At 40.1% G+C, this 18,067-nt stretch overlaps 1 protein-coding gene across 2 annotated transcripts in view; it reads left to right on the top strand.

Moving 5' to 3' along the window:
- The window catches only part of NEDD1 (Transducin/WD40 repeat-like superfamily protein), a 58,669-nt gene extending 52,543 nt beyond the window's left edge, over positions 1–6,126 (top strand). The window contains exons 7-11 of one of the 2 annotated variants that reach the window (XM_087681559.1): positions 3,420–4,010; positions 4,111–4,384; positions 4,477–4,766; positions 5,312–5,501; positions 5,605–6,126. In XM_087681559.1, the coding sequence (XP_087537685.1) occupies positions 3,420–4,010; positions 4,111–4,384; positions 4,477–4,766; positions 5,312–5,501; positions 5,605–5,606 (1,347 nt within the window). In that variant the 3' untranslated portion in view covers positions 5,607–6,126. Of the gene's footprint in view, positions 1–3,419; positions 4,011–4,110; positions 4,385–4,476; positions 4,767–5,311; positions 5,502–5,600 lie in introns of both variants that reach the window. The other variant, XM_087681558.1, reaches the window with a different exon arrangement.
- The last annotated feature ends 11,941 nt before the right edge of the window (positions 6,127–18,067 follow it).

The following is an 18,067-nucleotide window of genomic DNA, read 5'->3' as shown; positions in this document are numbered from 1 at the left end:
AGCTGACTTGGTTCTTCTTGACATTGCTGCCCATTGGCTGGCCATTGTTCGCTCTACATCAGCAGTGTGATTTCCTCTTTGTATCATAGTCCTAATAGTCTTTTGTTGCTTTGAGGACTTGATGGTTTGATGTAACAAAATGGAGAGAGAGAGAGAGAGAGAGAGAGAGAGAGAGAGAGAGAGAGTTTCTCGGATGACCTGATGGTCTAATGCAACAGAAAGTAAGAGATACAAAGAGATTGCTGACTTGATGGTCTGATGTAAATATTTGCTACTTAATTCAATTATCTTCATGAAAAAAAGAGAGAGAGAGAGTTATATTAACTCTACAAGAGGCCAAGTTGGTCTATAAGACCAAAAGGAGAGACTTGGTTCTTCTGGATATTGCTGCTCCCTGGCTGGCAATTGTTCGCTCTACTCCAGCTGTTCCTTTTGCGTGATTTATTAGAATTGGTCATGTAATAGGTTGTTTTGGTTGTTCTGAGACCTTGTACGCCTCATGTAAATATTCTACAGAGAGAGTGTGAGAGAGACAGAGTATGCTGACTTGATGGTCTGATGTAATAGAATGTAAGAGATATAGAGAGAATGTTGACTTGATGGTCTGATGTAAATAGTTACTACTTAATTCAATTATCTTCATGAAAAAAAGAGAGAAGCTTGGAATTGCATATTCATCTTGTAAGTTGAGAGAGAGAGAGAGAGGTTTTTTTGGTATGAATTGGTATGGATACTGTACAATACGGTACGAACCAGTCCATATGTAGTATGAATGCAGCTACGCAATGCATTCCCACACAAAGGTATGTGCGTTGTGCCTTAAGGTAGGCCAATAAAAGAAAGCCTCCAATATATTTAGTATTGCCTCAATAATGCCCGTGTGGCCTACATATAGTAATGCATGACTTTCAATAAAGATCTTCAACCTCAAAGGCCTAGTGACACACAATTCACTATGCATCAAGAAAAATCCAGCTTGAAGAGCATAATGATCATGCCATTGTCCATGGATACTTGATCAAAAGCTCTAAAGGATTCAACAAACCTTTTTCTCTTTGGCTAAGTCCAGTAGTACATCCAAGACACTGCCTATTTTAAACCCCCATACTAGCAAGAATCTTGCAGTGGCTTCAGAAGGTTGCGAAACTTGTTCTTGTGGTTTCTCATCATCATGTGGCTGCCCTTACTTCTATTTATGGAGATGCCGATGGAACAAGTAATGATGATTTTGGCAATGAAACCAATGAAACAAGCCTTCAATAAATATAAGGGTTGTAGGTACTAATATTGTAACTTTTAGTATTAAAAAATCCACATCATGAGCTAGATTGCCCTTGCACAATTGACCAAATTCACCTAGACTCCAACACTAAACTAGCCTAAAACCTTTGTGCCCCTTGTATTTTGTTAAGTTTTTGCCAAGAGAATCAAGTACAACAGATGATTGAATATGCTTTTTGACCTAATGCATACTTAGGACCAGTAGCCCTTGCAAGTCTAGACAGTGACATGTAGCCCCAGAACCTGACATGTGCCCACTTAGAAGGTCCTATCCAACTCCCCATAGGGTTTCATAACATCTAGGTACAACCATTTTGGTCCCACAAGTGGAAACGTGGCGCTTATACATTGAGATAGGATGCAGGATTTGACAATTCAGTTACAGAGATTGAATTAGAGAATATTTTGTTTTAAATTTATTATAATATGCCAGTTATTATCTCAAAGAGGTGCCATTGGCTTTGATTTGAACAAAAAAATTTGGTAATTGGAGTTTCCTAGCTCAAGTTATAGCCGATTTACTGACAGGGGATCCTACAGGACTGTACTACCATGGCAGGTCACAAAGGGACGAATAAGGCCCATGCCTAACAAATCAGAGATACCTTGCTAAAAAACACACCTTAAGAGAGTCTTGAAGAGCCTCAAATGTAAGGAGAACTTAGTGCTCTTAATCATACCATGTGTAAATATGATCATAGACATGCTTATGAGCATGCAAAGCTACCATCAAGAGTTGGGCAAATGGTCATAGATGTGCTCATAAGCATGTCTATGAGAATAGACATGCTCACAAGCATGCAAAGCTACTATCAAGAGTTGAGCAAATGGTCTTGTCCAGTCATCAAACGAAGTCTTCTATTGAAAAGTTGGTGGATTCCACAACCCAAATGAAAGCTTCAATTGACAAATTGGTAGAGTCCAATGCACAAATTATGGCTCAATTTTCTCAATGGATGCAAATGCAAATGGGAACCAATGATGTTAGGAAAAAAGCATAATCAAAAAGTAAGACTACTCTTTGATGATGACCATCCCAATTGGCATCCAGTGGGCACAATACTATTGATTTCAGAAGTCCTGCTGCTGACACAGTTTGACTCTGCACTCAAGACTTCCTGGATTGTTGGAGCTCAGTGATGAACTAAAGTCTGAAAGCATTTTAAATGTGAGCTCAGATTCTGATGCTATCACTCCCTCCCTCACATAGCATGGAGGTATACCGGTCAGAGTTGTCTCAGCAACTCAGCGATTTCACCCAATCAGATCAGTCCCTCTTGTGCTGCCACATTCTAGCATCCTCTGTCTATCATGCTTTATCTGTTAATGTTAGACATATTTGCTTGTTTCTCAGTAAGGAATGACTGCCCACAACACAATCCATGTGAAGTGATGTAACCTTTGCCTTCGTTGTGCTCCAGCCATCTGTGCTCATCCAATACTCAAGTGTCTGCATTGCATGCTCAAAATGTGTAGACACTATACTCGTACTGTCACAGCCTTATCTATTTCCAGTCAGATGAAAAACTCAGTCTTCACGTTCAAGAAGTATCATTTAACCATCTCTCTCAATCAACACTTGGATTCAGATGCCAGTCTTGTTGTCTAGGTCTTCATCGGGCATTTCTTACAAGATTTTAAGCTGGTTTTTATTGACAACTGTGGTGTTGCTGAGGTGGGTTGTAACCATCAGTCTTGATGTTTAGGTCTTCATCGGGTGTTTCTTACAAGATTTTAAGCTGGTTTTTATTGACAGCTGTGGTGTTGCTGAGGTGAATTGTAACCATGGATATGGAGCCAACTGCCTTGGCTTTCATGTGGAAATGTGAATGATATATTGTCACTGTCATCATCATATTTCATCTTCCACAAAACTGTTCAGGCCCTAGGAATGGTTTTCCTACTTTGTGGTTGGATTGTTTCCCTGTGGTGCATGCTTGTTCCTTTCTAAAGGGTTAAATCCAAGCTGTTGTGTTGGTGGTCACACATGGTAACTGCTCCGTGGTCACTGGGGTTAATGCTTTAGGTTGCATGCTGTCTGGTTCTTATGCTCAACTGTATTTCCTTTCAAGAGATTTGCCAACGTGTGAAGGCATGTCGGACCTCTTCATTATGGCTGAAGTTTCAAAGTTTTACAGGCAGTTACAAGTTTGTGTTGGCAACGATCAAATCCAATGCCTGTGAACGAGGCAAATTGTAGCATGGAGATTGCTCTTTTAGGCATCACAGGGGAAGATTCTGTTATTATGCCAGATCCTCTACCTGCTTCATCAGTCAACACACACAGTCGAACTGCTTTATCATCTTTCCAGGCCAAGACATCAGGTCGCTCATTGTTGAGTGCACAGACAGACAGCTCATCAGTTTTAGGAGCCAATACCACAGCTGGTACCACCGCTGCTGGAAGCACAGCTTTAAGTGAGGAGACTCCCCTTTATTCTTCCAAAATACCATTAGGCAAAGGATCAATGTCACGTTTGCAAACACCTTCCAGTTCTTACATTATTAAGGATGATATGGAAGTCTTTTCACCTCTGGTTGATGTTCAACCTATAACACCGTCAGTTTCGAATTTCTGGGACTCTTCTGATGATGTGAAACGAGATTTTGTGGGGGATAGGAAAGTAGCATGGGGACCTCCAACTGGCAGCATTCGCCGATTCCCATCTATTGACGAGGTACAAGATGAGGGCCAGCTATGTGCAGAACATCAGAATACAACACTCCAGGTTTGTGATTAATCAGCTTTTATTTTTTCAGGGATGCAGATATTAGGGGTCAGTGAATTTGCATGCAGTTGAATGTCCTAACTTTGTTTCGTGTCTCCAGGAAGACATTCAAGCCAAATCCTGCCCTTCATCGCCGGTTGCAGGTACTCCAGTATCTGCCATGTCTTCAAAGACAGACAGGTCACCATCTGTAACACCTCCTGAGGCATGGGGTGGGGATGCTATTTCGGATAAGGTCACTTTTCGCAATCATACAGTCTCAAGGTTTGCAGCACGGAGTCTAGGTTCAGGTCCTGGTGGTTTATCATCTCGGCTACCCACGAGTGCAGCTGATATATTACCTAGCTTGTCTTCTGATAGCCCAAATTTTGGAGGTGAGACTCTTGAATTTTTAATGCTTTGATGTCCAATGTTTTCCAACCATTTGTTCTGATTTTCTCCATGTCGAAATACAAAAGTGGTGCAGGTACTGGTGCCAGCATTAGTCCTGATGTTTTGTCTACCGATCTGAAAATGTCATCTGCAAATAGGAAATTTCTGGCATATGCTGATAGAACACATTTTTCTCGAGGCACAACTGGTGAAGCAATGGCAGCAAGTAGTGCTTCTCCCAGGCAAAAGAAGTTGAATGTTGAAGACAATGAGGACCGTCTGGGAGGAGAAGGCAACTTGGAAGGAAGAAAGGAAGCTGAAAATGGGCACAGCTTAAGATGTGGTGTATCATCATTGTCAGGAGGAACATCCAGCTCGTTAAATGTATGTTTTGATCAGCTTGTGTTTTGAATATTAACCATTCCTATGACTTAGCTATGAATATTTTAGTTTTAAAGCTGAGATAGGTCCAAAAGCTGTATCTGACTGAGAATGCTTTCGAACAAACAGAGATATTTAATCTTGAAGCTGGGGCATGGGCTCTACCCACCCAGTGGATTCTATAATCTTTTTGAGAATAAAATGTTGGCTTGTGTTCATTGTTTTCTTGTGTGCCATTTGTTTGTCTAATTCTTAGCTCAATATCCTGAACATAGACTTCATAAAGCCCAATATCCCTGCATATGGACCTCACAACATTACTAGTCTGTTTTATGCATGCTGTTGGTCATGTTCAATGTAGGGAATCACTGTCCATAGCATGTTGGAAAAGGACATTTTGCAGTCCTAATGGGTGCATTGAAAAATTTGTAATCACTGCAACCCAGTGGTAGTGATGCATGGGCAGTATACCCATAAATCTTGAAATCATTCTGTTACAGAAATGGTACAAAAATAGTAAATACTTATGATGAAGTTTTGTTTTCCAGGGGCATGTACCTCTTATGGCACAAAGAAATCCTCAACAAGAGACACATCATCAAGGTCCACCTTCATTTGCCTTGCAGTTAGTGCAGCGAACACTAGAAGAAAGTCTGGGGGCTGTGCAGAAGGCAATACATGAAGATGTTCAGAATCTTCACTTGGAACTTCTACGTCAGTTCCACATCATGCAGGCATGTGTGCCCTCCTCAGCTGCATTTGATACTCAGGGATTTAAGCACCCTGGATAGAGGATTAAATTTAGGCATGTAATGTCACTCTTTTTTGTCTACACAGACAGAGATGATGGGAATGATGGATAACTTCATGGCAAAGCATGCTGAATTGATGGAGGAAATTCAGGTTCTAAGAAGGGAGAATCAACAACTTCGCAATCTTATCTAGGCAAGGTGCATGTTCGGGTTTGTTCCGCTGTTTACAGTTCTTCACCTAAATGTACTGAAGGAATGGAGAACCTGTAGTTTTTTGGGAAGGACTTAAATATTATCACCGCTTGCACCAATGCTGGAGTTCAAATTTAGCTGCTGCTTTCTCAAAAATGGTTCTAAGTTGTAATACACAAAGCTGGTATGACACTGGCTAACTGACCCGCCAAAAACTCCAGCTTTGTCAGTTCATGGCGCTATACTAAAAGAAAACTTCTGATATTCAACTCAAGATCTGATTTTGTATCTCTCAGCAAGCAGATCACAGAATTCATGGTGACCTCTTCTCTTGCAAGAATTCAGTACTTGAGTGTACTGGTTGTAATCAGATATTGGCAATGGAGTTCCAGTCCACTTGTGACTTGAGTATTGATCAATTCGGCTCATTTTTGTCTTGTTCATCTCTCTCTCTCTCTCTCAGATAATTGAATTAAGTAGTTAATATTTACATCAGACCATCAGGTCAGCAAAGAAAAAAACATAGACACAACCAAAAGTCTACCACAACTCTAACACAGAAACGTCACTTAGAAAGGATGGCTGTTGTGGAGCGAACAATATCCAGCCAGGGAGCAGCAATGTTAGTCCATGCTTAAGACTTCTCTCTTTCTTTGGAAAAGTTGCTTCATCTTCCATACTTTCATCCGTCATCACTAGTTTCCTCTTAGTAGGTGTTTTCCTTGGTCTCTCGAAGAAATTAATTGCCTCAGGCACTCTTTTCTCCTTGGGCTTTAGAGGGGATGGACTAAATTTCAATGGACAAAGCTTAGGGATACCCTTCATTTTGGGCCCCTTTTGTTTGGACCTTGGAGACTTATTTTTCTTGATGGTTGCCATTTTCTTGCCTTTGTCCTTCATTGTTGCATGTCCTTTGGAATTTTTAGCTCAGAGAGGGGAATCTGGGTCCACCGGTGTAATTGCCCTATCTAACTTCTCCCGTTGTTGGAGCGTTTTGCGGTCGAAAGTCTACCGCAGGGGTAAGAGACAGCAAGGTGAAGGGAGATTCAAGGAGTGGAGTAATTATTAGCCTTTTTTGTGATCCATCTCTTGGCCTCCACCATTTGATGATATATATGGTAAGTTGACATTTTCTTCAAATCATAAGGAATCACAAACTTCCAATCACGCCAGGGAGACAATGGTTGTAATGTTGGCAAAGGAGAGAACCTCAAAAGCTTGTCTTGTATAGAAGACCAAATGTCATGATAACCTTGAGGTACTTGGAAGTGCTGATGGATACGTCGAAAAGAATAAAGACGAGCCTATCTAGGAATGACATCATCAAGGATTGTCTATAACCCCAAACAAGCCATCCGATTAAATTTCTCTTTGCGAATCTTTATCCGGGCATTCCAACAACTTGGAAGTAGCCAACACTTCACCTTGCAGCGAATTCTCCTCCTTACGAAAATCAGGAGGGCGTCAAACTGTAAAACGTAACATCGCATGTCAAGATGTGATCAAATGAGAAAGGAGAAAAGATTGGGATACCTTAATAGGTCTTGTGAAATTAAGCACATGCCACCAAGAAGCATGAATAATCATGTTGCCATGAGAGATTTTGGTCTTTTCTATAAATTTTTTTGCAATATTTGACCAGGGATGACTCTCTACACATAGTACCTACAAAAGAGCTAGCCTCAGAGCTGCCATATGCAAGTTAACATCCAACAAAGTTGCTCCCCCATCCCTTTAGGAGTAGTAACATTTTGCCATAAAATCCACACTTGACCCAAACGATTTTTTTTTTTTTCTACAACATGAATCAGATAGGTTGAACCAATTCCAAAAGAGACTTCTTAGTCCAAGGAAGCAAATGCAGGGAAAACGAAATCATGCTGATCATGATGCATTGAGCAACTTTAAGTCTCACATAAAGAGGTCAGCCTTGAGATTTCTAGTACATGAACCGATTATAAATACGAGATAACATCCAATCCAACAATGCACGGGGAGCTACATCCACACTAATATGATAACCCAAGTGTCTGGTTATATAGAAATCACAATTTCATGCCAGTCCAAGGCTTGCAAATCATTCTCCGTGCAAGAAAGCAGTGTAGATTTTTGAGCAGTACTATAAAGTCTCGATGACATAGCAAAAAGATTCTACGCAGTCATTGTCCGATTAAAATTTGAGCGATCAACCTTAAAAAACATGAAGGAATCATTTGCCAAAGATTGACCCAAAAGTTGGGGTCCACTAGAAAGAGATAGATCAACAATTTCACCTTGATCGGCCAACTTATCCAACAATGAGAGCATCGGGTGAGTGACTAAAGCAAATAGCTAAGGGTTGAGAGGGCAGTCTTGCCAAAGAGATCGAGATAAGGCAATTTCATTTGTAATCCCTCCATTAAGTGCGATGTGGGCCACAACACCCTGACTAATGGTAGCCACAAGAGAAATCATATGAGACCCAAATCCCATGGTGGCCATTAGCTGCTGCAAAAAATACCAGCTAACATGATCTAATACCTTTTCAATATCAAGCTAAAGCATAACAACCTGTTGGGTTGTTGAAGCTTTATCATAGTCAATCCCTAGTCGAACATTCAAAATGTTGTGCATTATATTCCGGTTCTTAATGAAACCATATTGGCGTGGATGAACTAAATGCAGAAATACTTTCTGCAATTTGTTGGCAATGATTTTATAAAAGATTTTATATAAAGAACCCATAATAGATTGGGTCTCCATTGTTTCAAGGAGGTTGGAGACGGAACCTTAGGCAATAATGGAATGACAACAATCTTCTAGTTTGAAGGCATCTTATCAAAATTCCACACTTGTTGACATAGGTGATGTTGAGCTAAAACATGCATTACTTGTTGATTAGCCTCTTAAACAACCCCAAAACACACTAAAAATGCTCTTTTAGAGCAAAACCCTAAAACATGGAGCAGTTCGAGAGAGTTCAGTGGAAACCCTAAAACGAGGAGCGGTTCGAGAGAGTTCAATGGAAACCCTAATTTTTGGGGTGCCCTTCCACATCTATAAATAGACAAGTTACTCCCATTCAGATTCATTCCGTCTGTGCAGGTTTCTCACTCCATGTGCAGATTTTAGCCATTAGCCTCCTTCCACGTGGCTGTCCAGTCCTCGAGACTGCTGTTACTCCATCCGTGTTTGCTCTTGCTGTTGGCGCCTTCATCCATGTTGATGTCAGCTGTTGGTGACATTATCATCTATTGCGATCTGATCATCTAGTCATTGCCAGCCACATTAGACACTATTTCAGCTTGCTGTTTACAATAGATTGGGCAGTTTCCAACCTCCAATCAGTAGTACACTGTTGCGTTTACCAGTTTCCAGCCTCCAGATTATTGCGTTTTGGTGACCAACCTGCTGCCATTCACTATTTAGCACTGCTACACTCCGACTAGTGGTCACAAACTTGGGATCCGTCTCAGGTGGATGTCACACTCCGACATTGCTCTGCCCTTGAGCACACTGTACACTCTTACATTCATTTATAGCATTCATTCATTTCAAAGTTGCGTTCTCTCTCTCCCTTTTTCTGTTTGTGTTTGAGTTTTCGTGTTTGAGTTTTTTAAGTTTTGCGTTTAGGGTTTGAGTTTTGAGTTTTGTATTTAGGGTTTGAGTTTTGCCCTCTGTGTTTGTCTCTTTGTGTTTTTGTCATGGTCATACATTCTGTGTCCTCAGTGCAAACCCTAACAGTTTTCTTCACATGCGAGTCAATGGGTCCTTAAGTTGCTCAGCATGGGCCGAAAACAGCTCATTAGGAAGCCCATCCCAGCCACAGCTTTTCCTTCGAGGCAAATGAGACAACACCTTCTCTACTTCATCCTTCGAAATATCAACCTTCATCAAATCAACCCATTCTGGCTTAAACTTGGTTACCAACCAAATTGCAAATGTGGCGAGCAGAGTGAACCGCATCTCAAAGAATTTATTATGGGCCCAACAATGATTTATAAAAGTCAACACACATTTGAATGATGGAAGCAAGATCACTCACCATAACACCTTGCTCATCCATCAAACACAATATTTTCCCGAGCGTATTTTTGGTGTAATCGAGTAAAAAATTAATGAGATTGATAGTTATTGTTGTGTAAAGCTTCCACTCTGGCCAACAATTTGTATTTAGCATATTCCTCTTTCTATAGAGATTAAACTTTGCCTTTCAGTCATTCAATACATGTGAGCAAGTCATCAATGGAGTCCCCCAACTAACACAAAGACAACGAGTGGGCCAACAAAGATTGCGCATGCTGCAATTTAGCATGTAAAGAGGAAGCATGCTGAATACCATATTATCAGGATATTGATTGGGCATTATCCCTAAAAACAACCCATGCTTCTATCCCTTTAGAGAGGATCGTAGAGTGAAAAGAAGCAATCAATTGCTGAATACATTCCAAAAACTGATTTTGCAGCAGAAAGGATTGATTGAAACGAAGAGGCAGATGGGCAAGGAGAGCCTTAAAGGCATGAACATGTTTGTGGTTCAACTCCAAGACCAAAGGATAGTGGTATGACAAAACATTCTGTCTCTCCAGCCACATATCAATAATTGTAGGAAGAAAAGAATCACTCTGAGAAATGTAGATCCTATCCAGTTTGGCCCAAGTATGCGAATGCTGAAGAGAGTGATAAGTATATCGAGCTTGAGAAGGATGCATCCAAGACCACATGTCTTGTTTCAAAGATACAGATGCGAGAGTATTTCCAAGCTTGTTGCTCAGGACCATCCATGATCGAGTGTTGTGAAGTCACCTAATCCATAAATACACATGCATTAAAATCATCCAAAGCAAAGTATTGACGAGCCATGGCAAGGTAGTGCAAGTCATCCCAAAGCTGACAACGTTCGCGAGTAGTAGGAGCATACATCCCCACCAACCACAAACCTTCTCTCTCATATAGGATTTTCAGAATCATAAATCTGCCGCGATGGTCTTGAGAAAGCAGAGATGGTTGCAGGGAAGATTTGACAGCCAACATAACTCCAGATTTATGTGGAACACGACTACTAAAAATGACAGAATAATCCTTGTATACATAAGTAGATCTTGCAAAAGCATGTTGTTTATGCTCCACAACACAAAAAACATCCCAATTTTTAGCTAACACAACTTTCCAGAACCAATACTACTTATTACTCGAAGAAATACCTTTCACATTCTATAAAGCAATTCTCATGATAAATCGGAGAAAAAAACTAATGAACCACCCATCTCCCTTTCTCTTTCATACGATTAGCTTTAGCTGCATGACATCTCTCCATCTCACTTAGGATCACATCTACAAGATCTGCTCTTTGCAAACTAGTAATCAAAGCACGAGAAGGAAATTGATGTTGCTGAGAACATAAAACATTCCGAGGAGGCACAAGTCTGCTACGCACGTCAAAGCGCAAAGTAGAATCAGAAGCCCTTTTATCATTCGCACTGACTGCAGGAGTACGTGAAGGTTGAGGTTTCATGTAGAAACCCCTACCTTTGCATTGAAAAGTCTGAGCGATAGGCTGTAGAGGTGGGTGGGCAGGAGACGCGAACAAGACTATTATCTAGCATTGCGTCTAACCATAGTGACCCAAGAATTATCCTGTAGAGGCAAATTTCGACCAACTGAAAGCAATGCACACTCAATACCAGTTTGAGAAGCATCCTTCTTTTCATCATCATGTCCATGTTGGACAAGTGCAAGCTTTTGGTTGTTGAACCACCTGCTGCTGGGGATGATGCTCATGCATATCCATGTTAGGATCCATTGAACGCTGCAAAATGTCAAGGCTTCTATCACATTCTGAAATGAAATGGCCTAATTGGTCACATTTAAAACAATGTCTAACAAATGTACCCCATTTCAGCTCATATATCAACGTTTGCAAGCTCGAAACCTCAAAACGAGCTTTGGCCTTTGGTCTAGGCGAGGTTTCCTTGTATCCCAAAGCATGCACACCTTGTTCCTATTGTGGGAGGCCAATCGAGGCTCCACCAACACCTCACCAAGGATTCTCAATACCAAAGGAAGAAGTCTCCAAAGATGTGCAAGAAAATCAACCATCTCGACCCAAATTGGGCATGCTTGCCTAAGTACCTCTTGAAACTCCGCCATAGGCCTCCAAGGGACCATGTGTACTAATTGACCATCCATAAACAAGGGGATACGTTGCATAATATAAGCACACACTTTCGGGAAATGAAAAAAGACATCAAAAAACCCCCTCGGTCCATCATAACTCTCTTCAATGAGAGGGACATGCACTTGCCTTGAAGTATCATCTTAATCCATCTGAACACTGATAAGTATAGATTGCAACCATGCACGAATTCTGGTGATCAAAGGAGTCATTTTCGTAAAGTAAAAGATGGTTGTTCTCTCATGGAAAGCAACAATTTGTTGTAAAGCCTGATCTCTTCCCATAACACAACATGTTTCCCTTTCGGTAAAGAATTCACTTTACCCTCATTGGCACGAGCATAATCCGACATGATTATTGGCGATCATAAACTGAAGAGATCCATTAGGATGAGAACATGAAGCATGAACATTTTGGTGAGGCAAATTCTGGGCACACAAAACCGGTTCATCAACCGACATTTTATGACGTTTGTTTATCCATCTCATCACCATCCAACAATTGCCCAAAATCCTCAGTTGATGAGTCACCATTCGATTCGACCAAATCTTTATCATCCCCATTCCCTCTATGTTGGTCAAGAAAGGTCATATCAATACCATTTGACTCTTGTAGATTTGCCATAACCAAGCTTAATACTTATTACTATTAAGAAATAAAAAAATGATGTATGCTCTAAGAAGAGGTGTCCTGAATCCCATATGCATAGTGAGGAGAGTGGAACAACCCAATTTCTATAAAGCATTGTACTTGACCATCACTTTCGTAATGATGAATACAATATCATGATACTTTCATATTTCAGTTAGTGTCATTGTCATTGTCAATCTAATACACAAGATTGTCTTTATGAGTCCAAGCTTCCATCTTGGAACCTAATTCACTTGTGTAATGATTGTCTACTCATTGTCCATGTCAACATGAATTTAGTCTTCACCTTTCAATCTCCATAGCTCTTGCCATGCTCTAGATCCAACATTTTCACATGGTATCAAAGCTCAATTGAGCATGGTATAGCTTTCCTCTTTGCTCTCTCAGTCCCTCTTAACCTTAGGTTAGCTCAAATCCAGCTCTTGGTTCTATTTTTCACTTCTATCTCCACTTGACCTTGTGGCAGCCATGGCCAAAACAGCACCTACCTGACTTTGAGCTTCTGGATCTCTCAAACTAGAGCATATCTCTTCAAGCTCTCTTTTAGAGATCTCTCCCTTGACTCCATGGGTAACTTTCTATCACTTCAAACATTGACATTGCCTTGGCTATAGCTCAACATTAATGAAATTTGAGCTTGTTGTTGAAATTGCGCCTGTTGACGTTCGTATGGTCTCCTTCTTTTGCACATAGCGCCATACTCCCTTCACCATAGGGCAACTGAAGCACTACCTCTAAGCTTTTTCCAACTCAAAGGGTTCCCTAAACAATCTCCTATATGAGTTGAAATTTGAGAAAAACCAGTCGGGTACAGAAACCCTAACTAAGGACTCTGTAGCCACTCAAGCTTCAAGCTCATCTTTCTTACATTTTCTCACTCCTGCCACTTGAACGAAGTTCCTACCACAGATTTGAAGTTTCCAGCAAGTCAAACCTCAGGAAGATGATTTGGAGCAACCCACTTAAATTCAAGTAGTCCACCTGAAGATCAAGAAGACCACTTGAAATCAGGCGACATCAAGCTTGAAATCAAGCTAGTATTTTTTGATACTATTTTGCTTGTGTCTCTTGACACATTGAAGTACAACTGTGTTGTTGGTTGATTTGTTGTTGATAAAAAATGGTAGAGCTCGAACAGATAGCAAAGTTCAATGGAGAAGGCTTTCATGCTTGAGTGATGATGTGCTACATCATATCTTTGGCATTAGAGATGCTAGAATTACTTGGGAGAAACTTGACAGGATCTTTGGTACCTAAGCAAATAATTTAAAGGTAATATTACTCGTACAGTTTTATAATGGATATAAGAGATAGTGTTTTCATGACCATATACATTAATAAGTTCAAGAGCCATAAAAATCGAGCTTGCAACTCTTAAGAGGAATATTGATGAAGATAAAGCAATAACCGTATTTCTTGCAAGTGTAAATAAGGATCCATATAAGAATCTTGTGTCCATCCTAAGTGATGTTCCAAGTCTCTCACTTAAAGATATTGAGCACTCACTACTTGATGGAGAAAGAAAAGTTAAAAGCAAGGATGCAAAGGAACACACCATTAACAATAGTCTCTTGTACACCAAGGGTACTTATGGAGCAAGAGGCTGTGGTCGAGGACTCAACACCAATAACAACATGGATCAGATTATGTCATTACTGTGGCAAGACTAGCTATATAGCTAGTAAATGTTTCCACAAGAAAAGAGCACATCAGATACAGAATGCCACCACTAGAATTAGTTCATGAATGAAGAAGAAGAAGAAGAAGAAGATACTTTTGATACCATCAACAACTCTAATAGATTGTTCTAAAGAATTTTCATTGTATCTTTTATATGTTTTTTCCATAGTGGATATCTATTTTTTTCTTAGTGGATTTGCTGTGTAAAAACCCTTACCAAAGATGTAAAGTTTCAAGCTTTAACTTGACTAGGGTGCCTATGAGCTAGTCTCTCGAGCCATGTAAGGGGGGCAAAAACCAACGAGGGTAGAGACTCATCATTTGGGGGGGGGAGGGAATGTTAAGAAATAGAAAAATGATGTGTGCTTCAAGAAGAGGTGTCCTGAATCCCATATACACATTGAGGAGAGTGGAACAACCCAATTTCTATAAAGCATTGTACTTGACCATCACTTTCATAATGATGAATACTATATCATGATACTTTCATCTTTCAGTTAGTGTCATTGTCATTGTCAGTCTAATACACAAGATTGTCTTTATGAGTCCAAGCTTCCATCTTGGAACCTAATTCACTTGTGTAATGGTTGTCTACTCATTGTCCATGTCAACATGAATTTAGTCTTCACCTTTTAACCTCCATAGCTCCTGCCATGCTTTAGATCTAACATTTTCACAATTACAAGCTTTGTTTTCAAAGCATGATAGACTATCTCAGATCTGAACAGAATCAGTGTCCATCTACGAGCTCTGCATGTGTACTGTACCAGTTATGAGGCCAGCTTGAAAATGATTGCACTTTTGCAACTAGTGCCCCAAAGCCCTCTCGATGTGCTTTAGTTAGAAAATCTCTACACAAGACGAAGATCAAGTTGCAGAGCAGAGCAGATCAAAGTTTGATCATAGCACATGTCTACAGCTGGTTGCAAGAGAGCAAGGGTAGATCTTCTCAGTGAGTTGCACAGCAGGGCACCACATGATCGTTTGGTTGTAGAGTAGGTCGACAGTAGCTAGCAGGTGTGCAAGAGCAGGGCTTGATCGGGGCAGCTCTCTCTCTCTCTCTCTCTCTCTCTCTCTCTCTCTCTCTCTCTCTCTCTCTCTCTCTCTCTCTCTCGCTCGCGCTCTCGCTCGCGCTCTCGCTCGCGCTCTCTCAGTTGGGCGTATAGGGACAGGGACCCGCGGACCTTATAGAGACTGTGCGCAAGTGGTATAGGCTAGGGTTCGATCAAGTTGGTGTAGAATACCAGTCACAATAGGTCGCCATGATATCTTCTCTCTCTCTCTAAATGGGTGCATGTGTGACACCACAAAGTCAAAAAGAAAAATAAAATATGTGTGCATTGGAGAAACCTTCCACTAACGTTGTTCATCTTTACAGGAGTGGAATGGTTAGTGGAAGAGTTTCCAAAATTTGGTGTGCTAGATGTTTCTGTAGGCTATTCACATGTTTTTGCAGAAAATATATCACGAAAGGGAAAATGAAAACTGGTTGAGCTACTCAGTGTGCTAGATGTTTTTGCATGCTATTCACATGTAGATGTTGGGTTTGATGGCTTAGATCAGAGTATGAGTAAGCAGTTTGGGATTCCAATTGTTTGTATACATGGTGAAAAAAGCTAGGGCTAATGTAAGGGAGTCAATGAAAGTAATGTATCTCAATTGTTTGTATATGTGATGTGAGGAAAGCTAGGGCTAATGTAAGGGAGTCAATGAAAGTAAGATATCTTGTGCAGAGATTGATATATGATGGTCATATTGCTTGCCATTATGTGTAGATGGTGAATATTATAGAATTAGTTGAGCACACTTATTTTGAGGAAGCTATTGGTAATGTGCATTTGGAGAAATCCATGAATGAGAAAATGGCGACCTTGGATGTAAAATTGGAATTTGGTGCCATTGCATGAGGAAAAGAAAATTGTAGATTGCAAGTGGGTTTATAAACTAAAACATAATGAAGAAGAAAGTGAGTAGGTATAAAGCAAGACTAGTTACTAAATGTTATATGCAGAGTTATGGGATTGCTTATGAGGAGACATTTGCTCTAGTAGGGAAGATGGCAACTTTCAAAGCTATCATTGTAGTGGTTGTAACAAAAGGCTGGGTCTTGTATCAAATGGATATAAAGAATACATTCTTGCATGGTGGGTTGCAAGATGTGTATATGGAGTAGCCATGGGTTTATGAGAGCATGGTTCATTTCTCTTATGTATGTAAGCTATGCAAAGCATGAATGGGCTTAAATAGGCATGGAGAGCATGGCATGATAAGATATCACAATATCTTGTCTCTATTGGTTTTCATGTTGGGAATACATGTTACTTGTTTTATGAGTGTTAGAGTGATATGATTATTATTGTGATTGCCTTGTACGTGGATGATATGATCATTGGGGATGACAATGTGCAAGAGGTGGAGTATGTGAGAGTTTTCTCAAGGAGAAATTTGACATGAAAGATTTGGGAGTTGAAGTAATTTCTTGGCATTGAGGTGCTTAGGATATCTAAGGGATGGCTCACATAAAGGAAGCACTTGTTAGATATGTTGATGAAGTATGGTATGGGTGATTGCAAGCCAATCTCAATGCCATTGGATTAAAATGTGAAGTTAAGTGTTGATTGGGTGAGATATTGGAGGATCCCACAATGTATAGGAAGCTGGTGGAAAGTTTGATTTTCACCACTATCTTTAGGCTAGATTGTAACTACACAATTGGTTTAGAGAGTGAGTTTATATAGGTGTCTTATAAGGCTTATTTAGAGAGTGTGAGACATACCTTGTAGTACCTTAAGGCCATATCAAATTATGAGGCTAATTCGTTGTTGTAATTATTCAGTGGTGTTTGACAGAAAGTCCACTAGTGGTTATGTGTTTTTCTTTGAGAGTGGGATTGTGACTTGGAGTGGTAAGAAATAGCCCATTGTTCTACTATTGAGTATAGAGGTAGAGTATAGGGGTGTTATTAGGCAACATGTGAGGTCTCTTGGTTGCAAAAGCTACTTGATGATTTGGGGGTACATATATATAGTTCTCATTTATTGTGACAATTATGAGCAACATATAGTTGGTGAGCAATCCAATGTTTCATGCACATACAAAACACCTTGATGTTCATTACCATTTCATTAGAGAGCATGTCTTGGTAGGTGACACTGATCCCACATGTGTGTATAGAGGAGCAAGTTACATATATTTCTAGAAGGCCCTTGGAATAGAAAAGCTTCAACAATTTTGAAGCTTAAAGTACATATCATAGAGTTGAGTTTGAGGGGAAGTGTTGAGATGTCAAGGTCAATAGGAGATGACACTTGTGTACTTGGATGATCATTTTCGCATTCATATCATTAGTGTGGTTGGTTCTTGCATTGGTATATGCTTTCAATGATACTTTACCATTGGATATCAATTAGTCTATCTAGTCGAGTTATGTGATATTCTTATAGACTTATGGTGGAGAAGAAAAAGATGAAAGATTAGGGTTTTCAGTTTTCTATCTTGTATGCATTCTCTTTGTCTTATGTGTTTTGCAAGAGCTTAATCTTCCTCTCTCCCTTTGTATATGTTCCCAAAGTTTCCATATAAATGTTGTCACCAAAATGTGCTTGATTGGGTGTTGAATTAGTTTTATATGATGAAAGTCTTAAAGTATTTGAAGAATGGACAATGCTCCAAAGAAAAGATGTACTCACAAAGTTTCTTACTTTTAAAAAGCTTATATTTGTGGTTCAAGCCTGTATAACAAGGTTAAGATTTTGGGCCTCTTAACATTGGGATCACAAATATGGCTTAGGTGCCCATGAACCGACAATCACATTCTTGGCTGTCACAACTTGAGAAGGCACCCTACCATGAGAAAGAATTTTGATATCATTGTG

Source organism: Lygodium microphyllum, chromosome 7, assembly GCF_053477565.2.
Source record: "Lygodium microphyllum isolate KBCC chromosome 7, Lygodium_microphyllum_v1.1.10, whole genome shotgun sequence".
NCBI classification, from domain to species: domain Eukaryota; kingdom Viridiplantae; phylum Streptophyta; class Polypodiopsida; order Schizaeales; family Lygodiaceae; genus Lygodium; species Lygodium microphyllum.
Note: the sequence above shows the minus strand (reverse complement) of the source record. Positions and strands in the feature narration are given on the sequence as shown.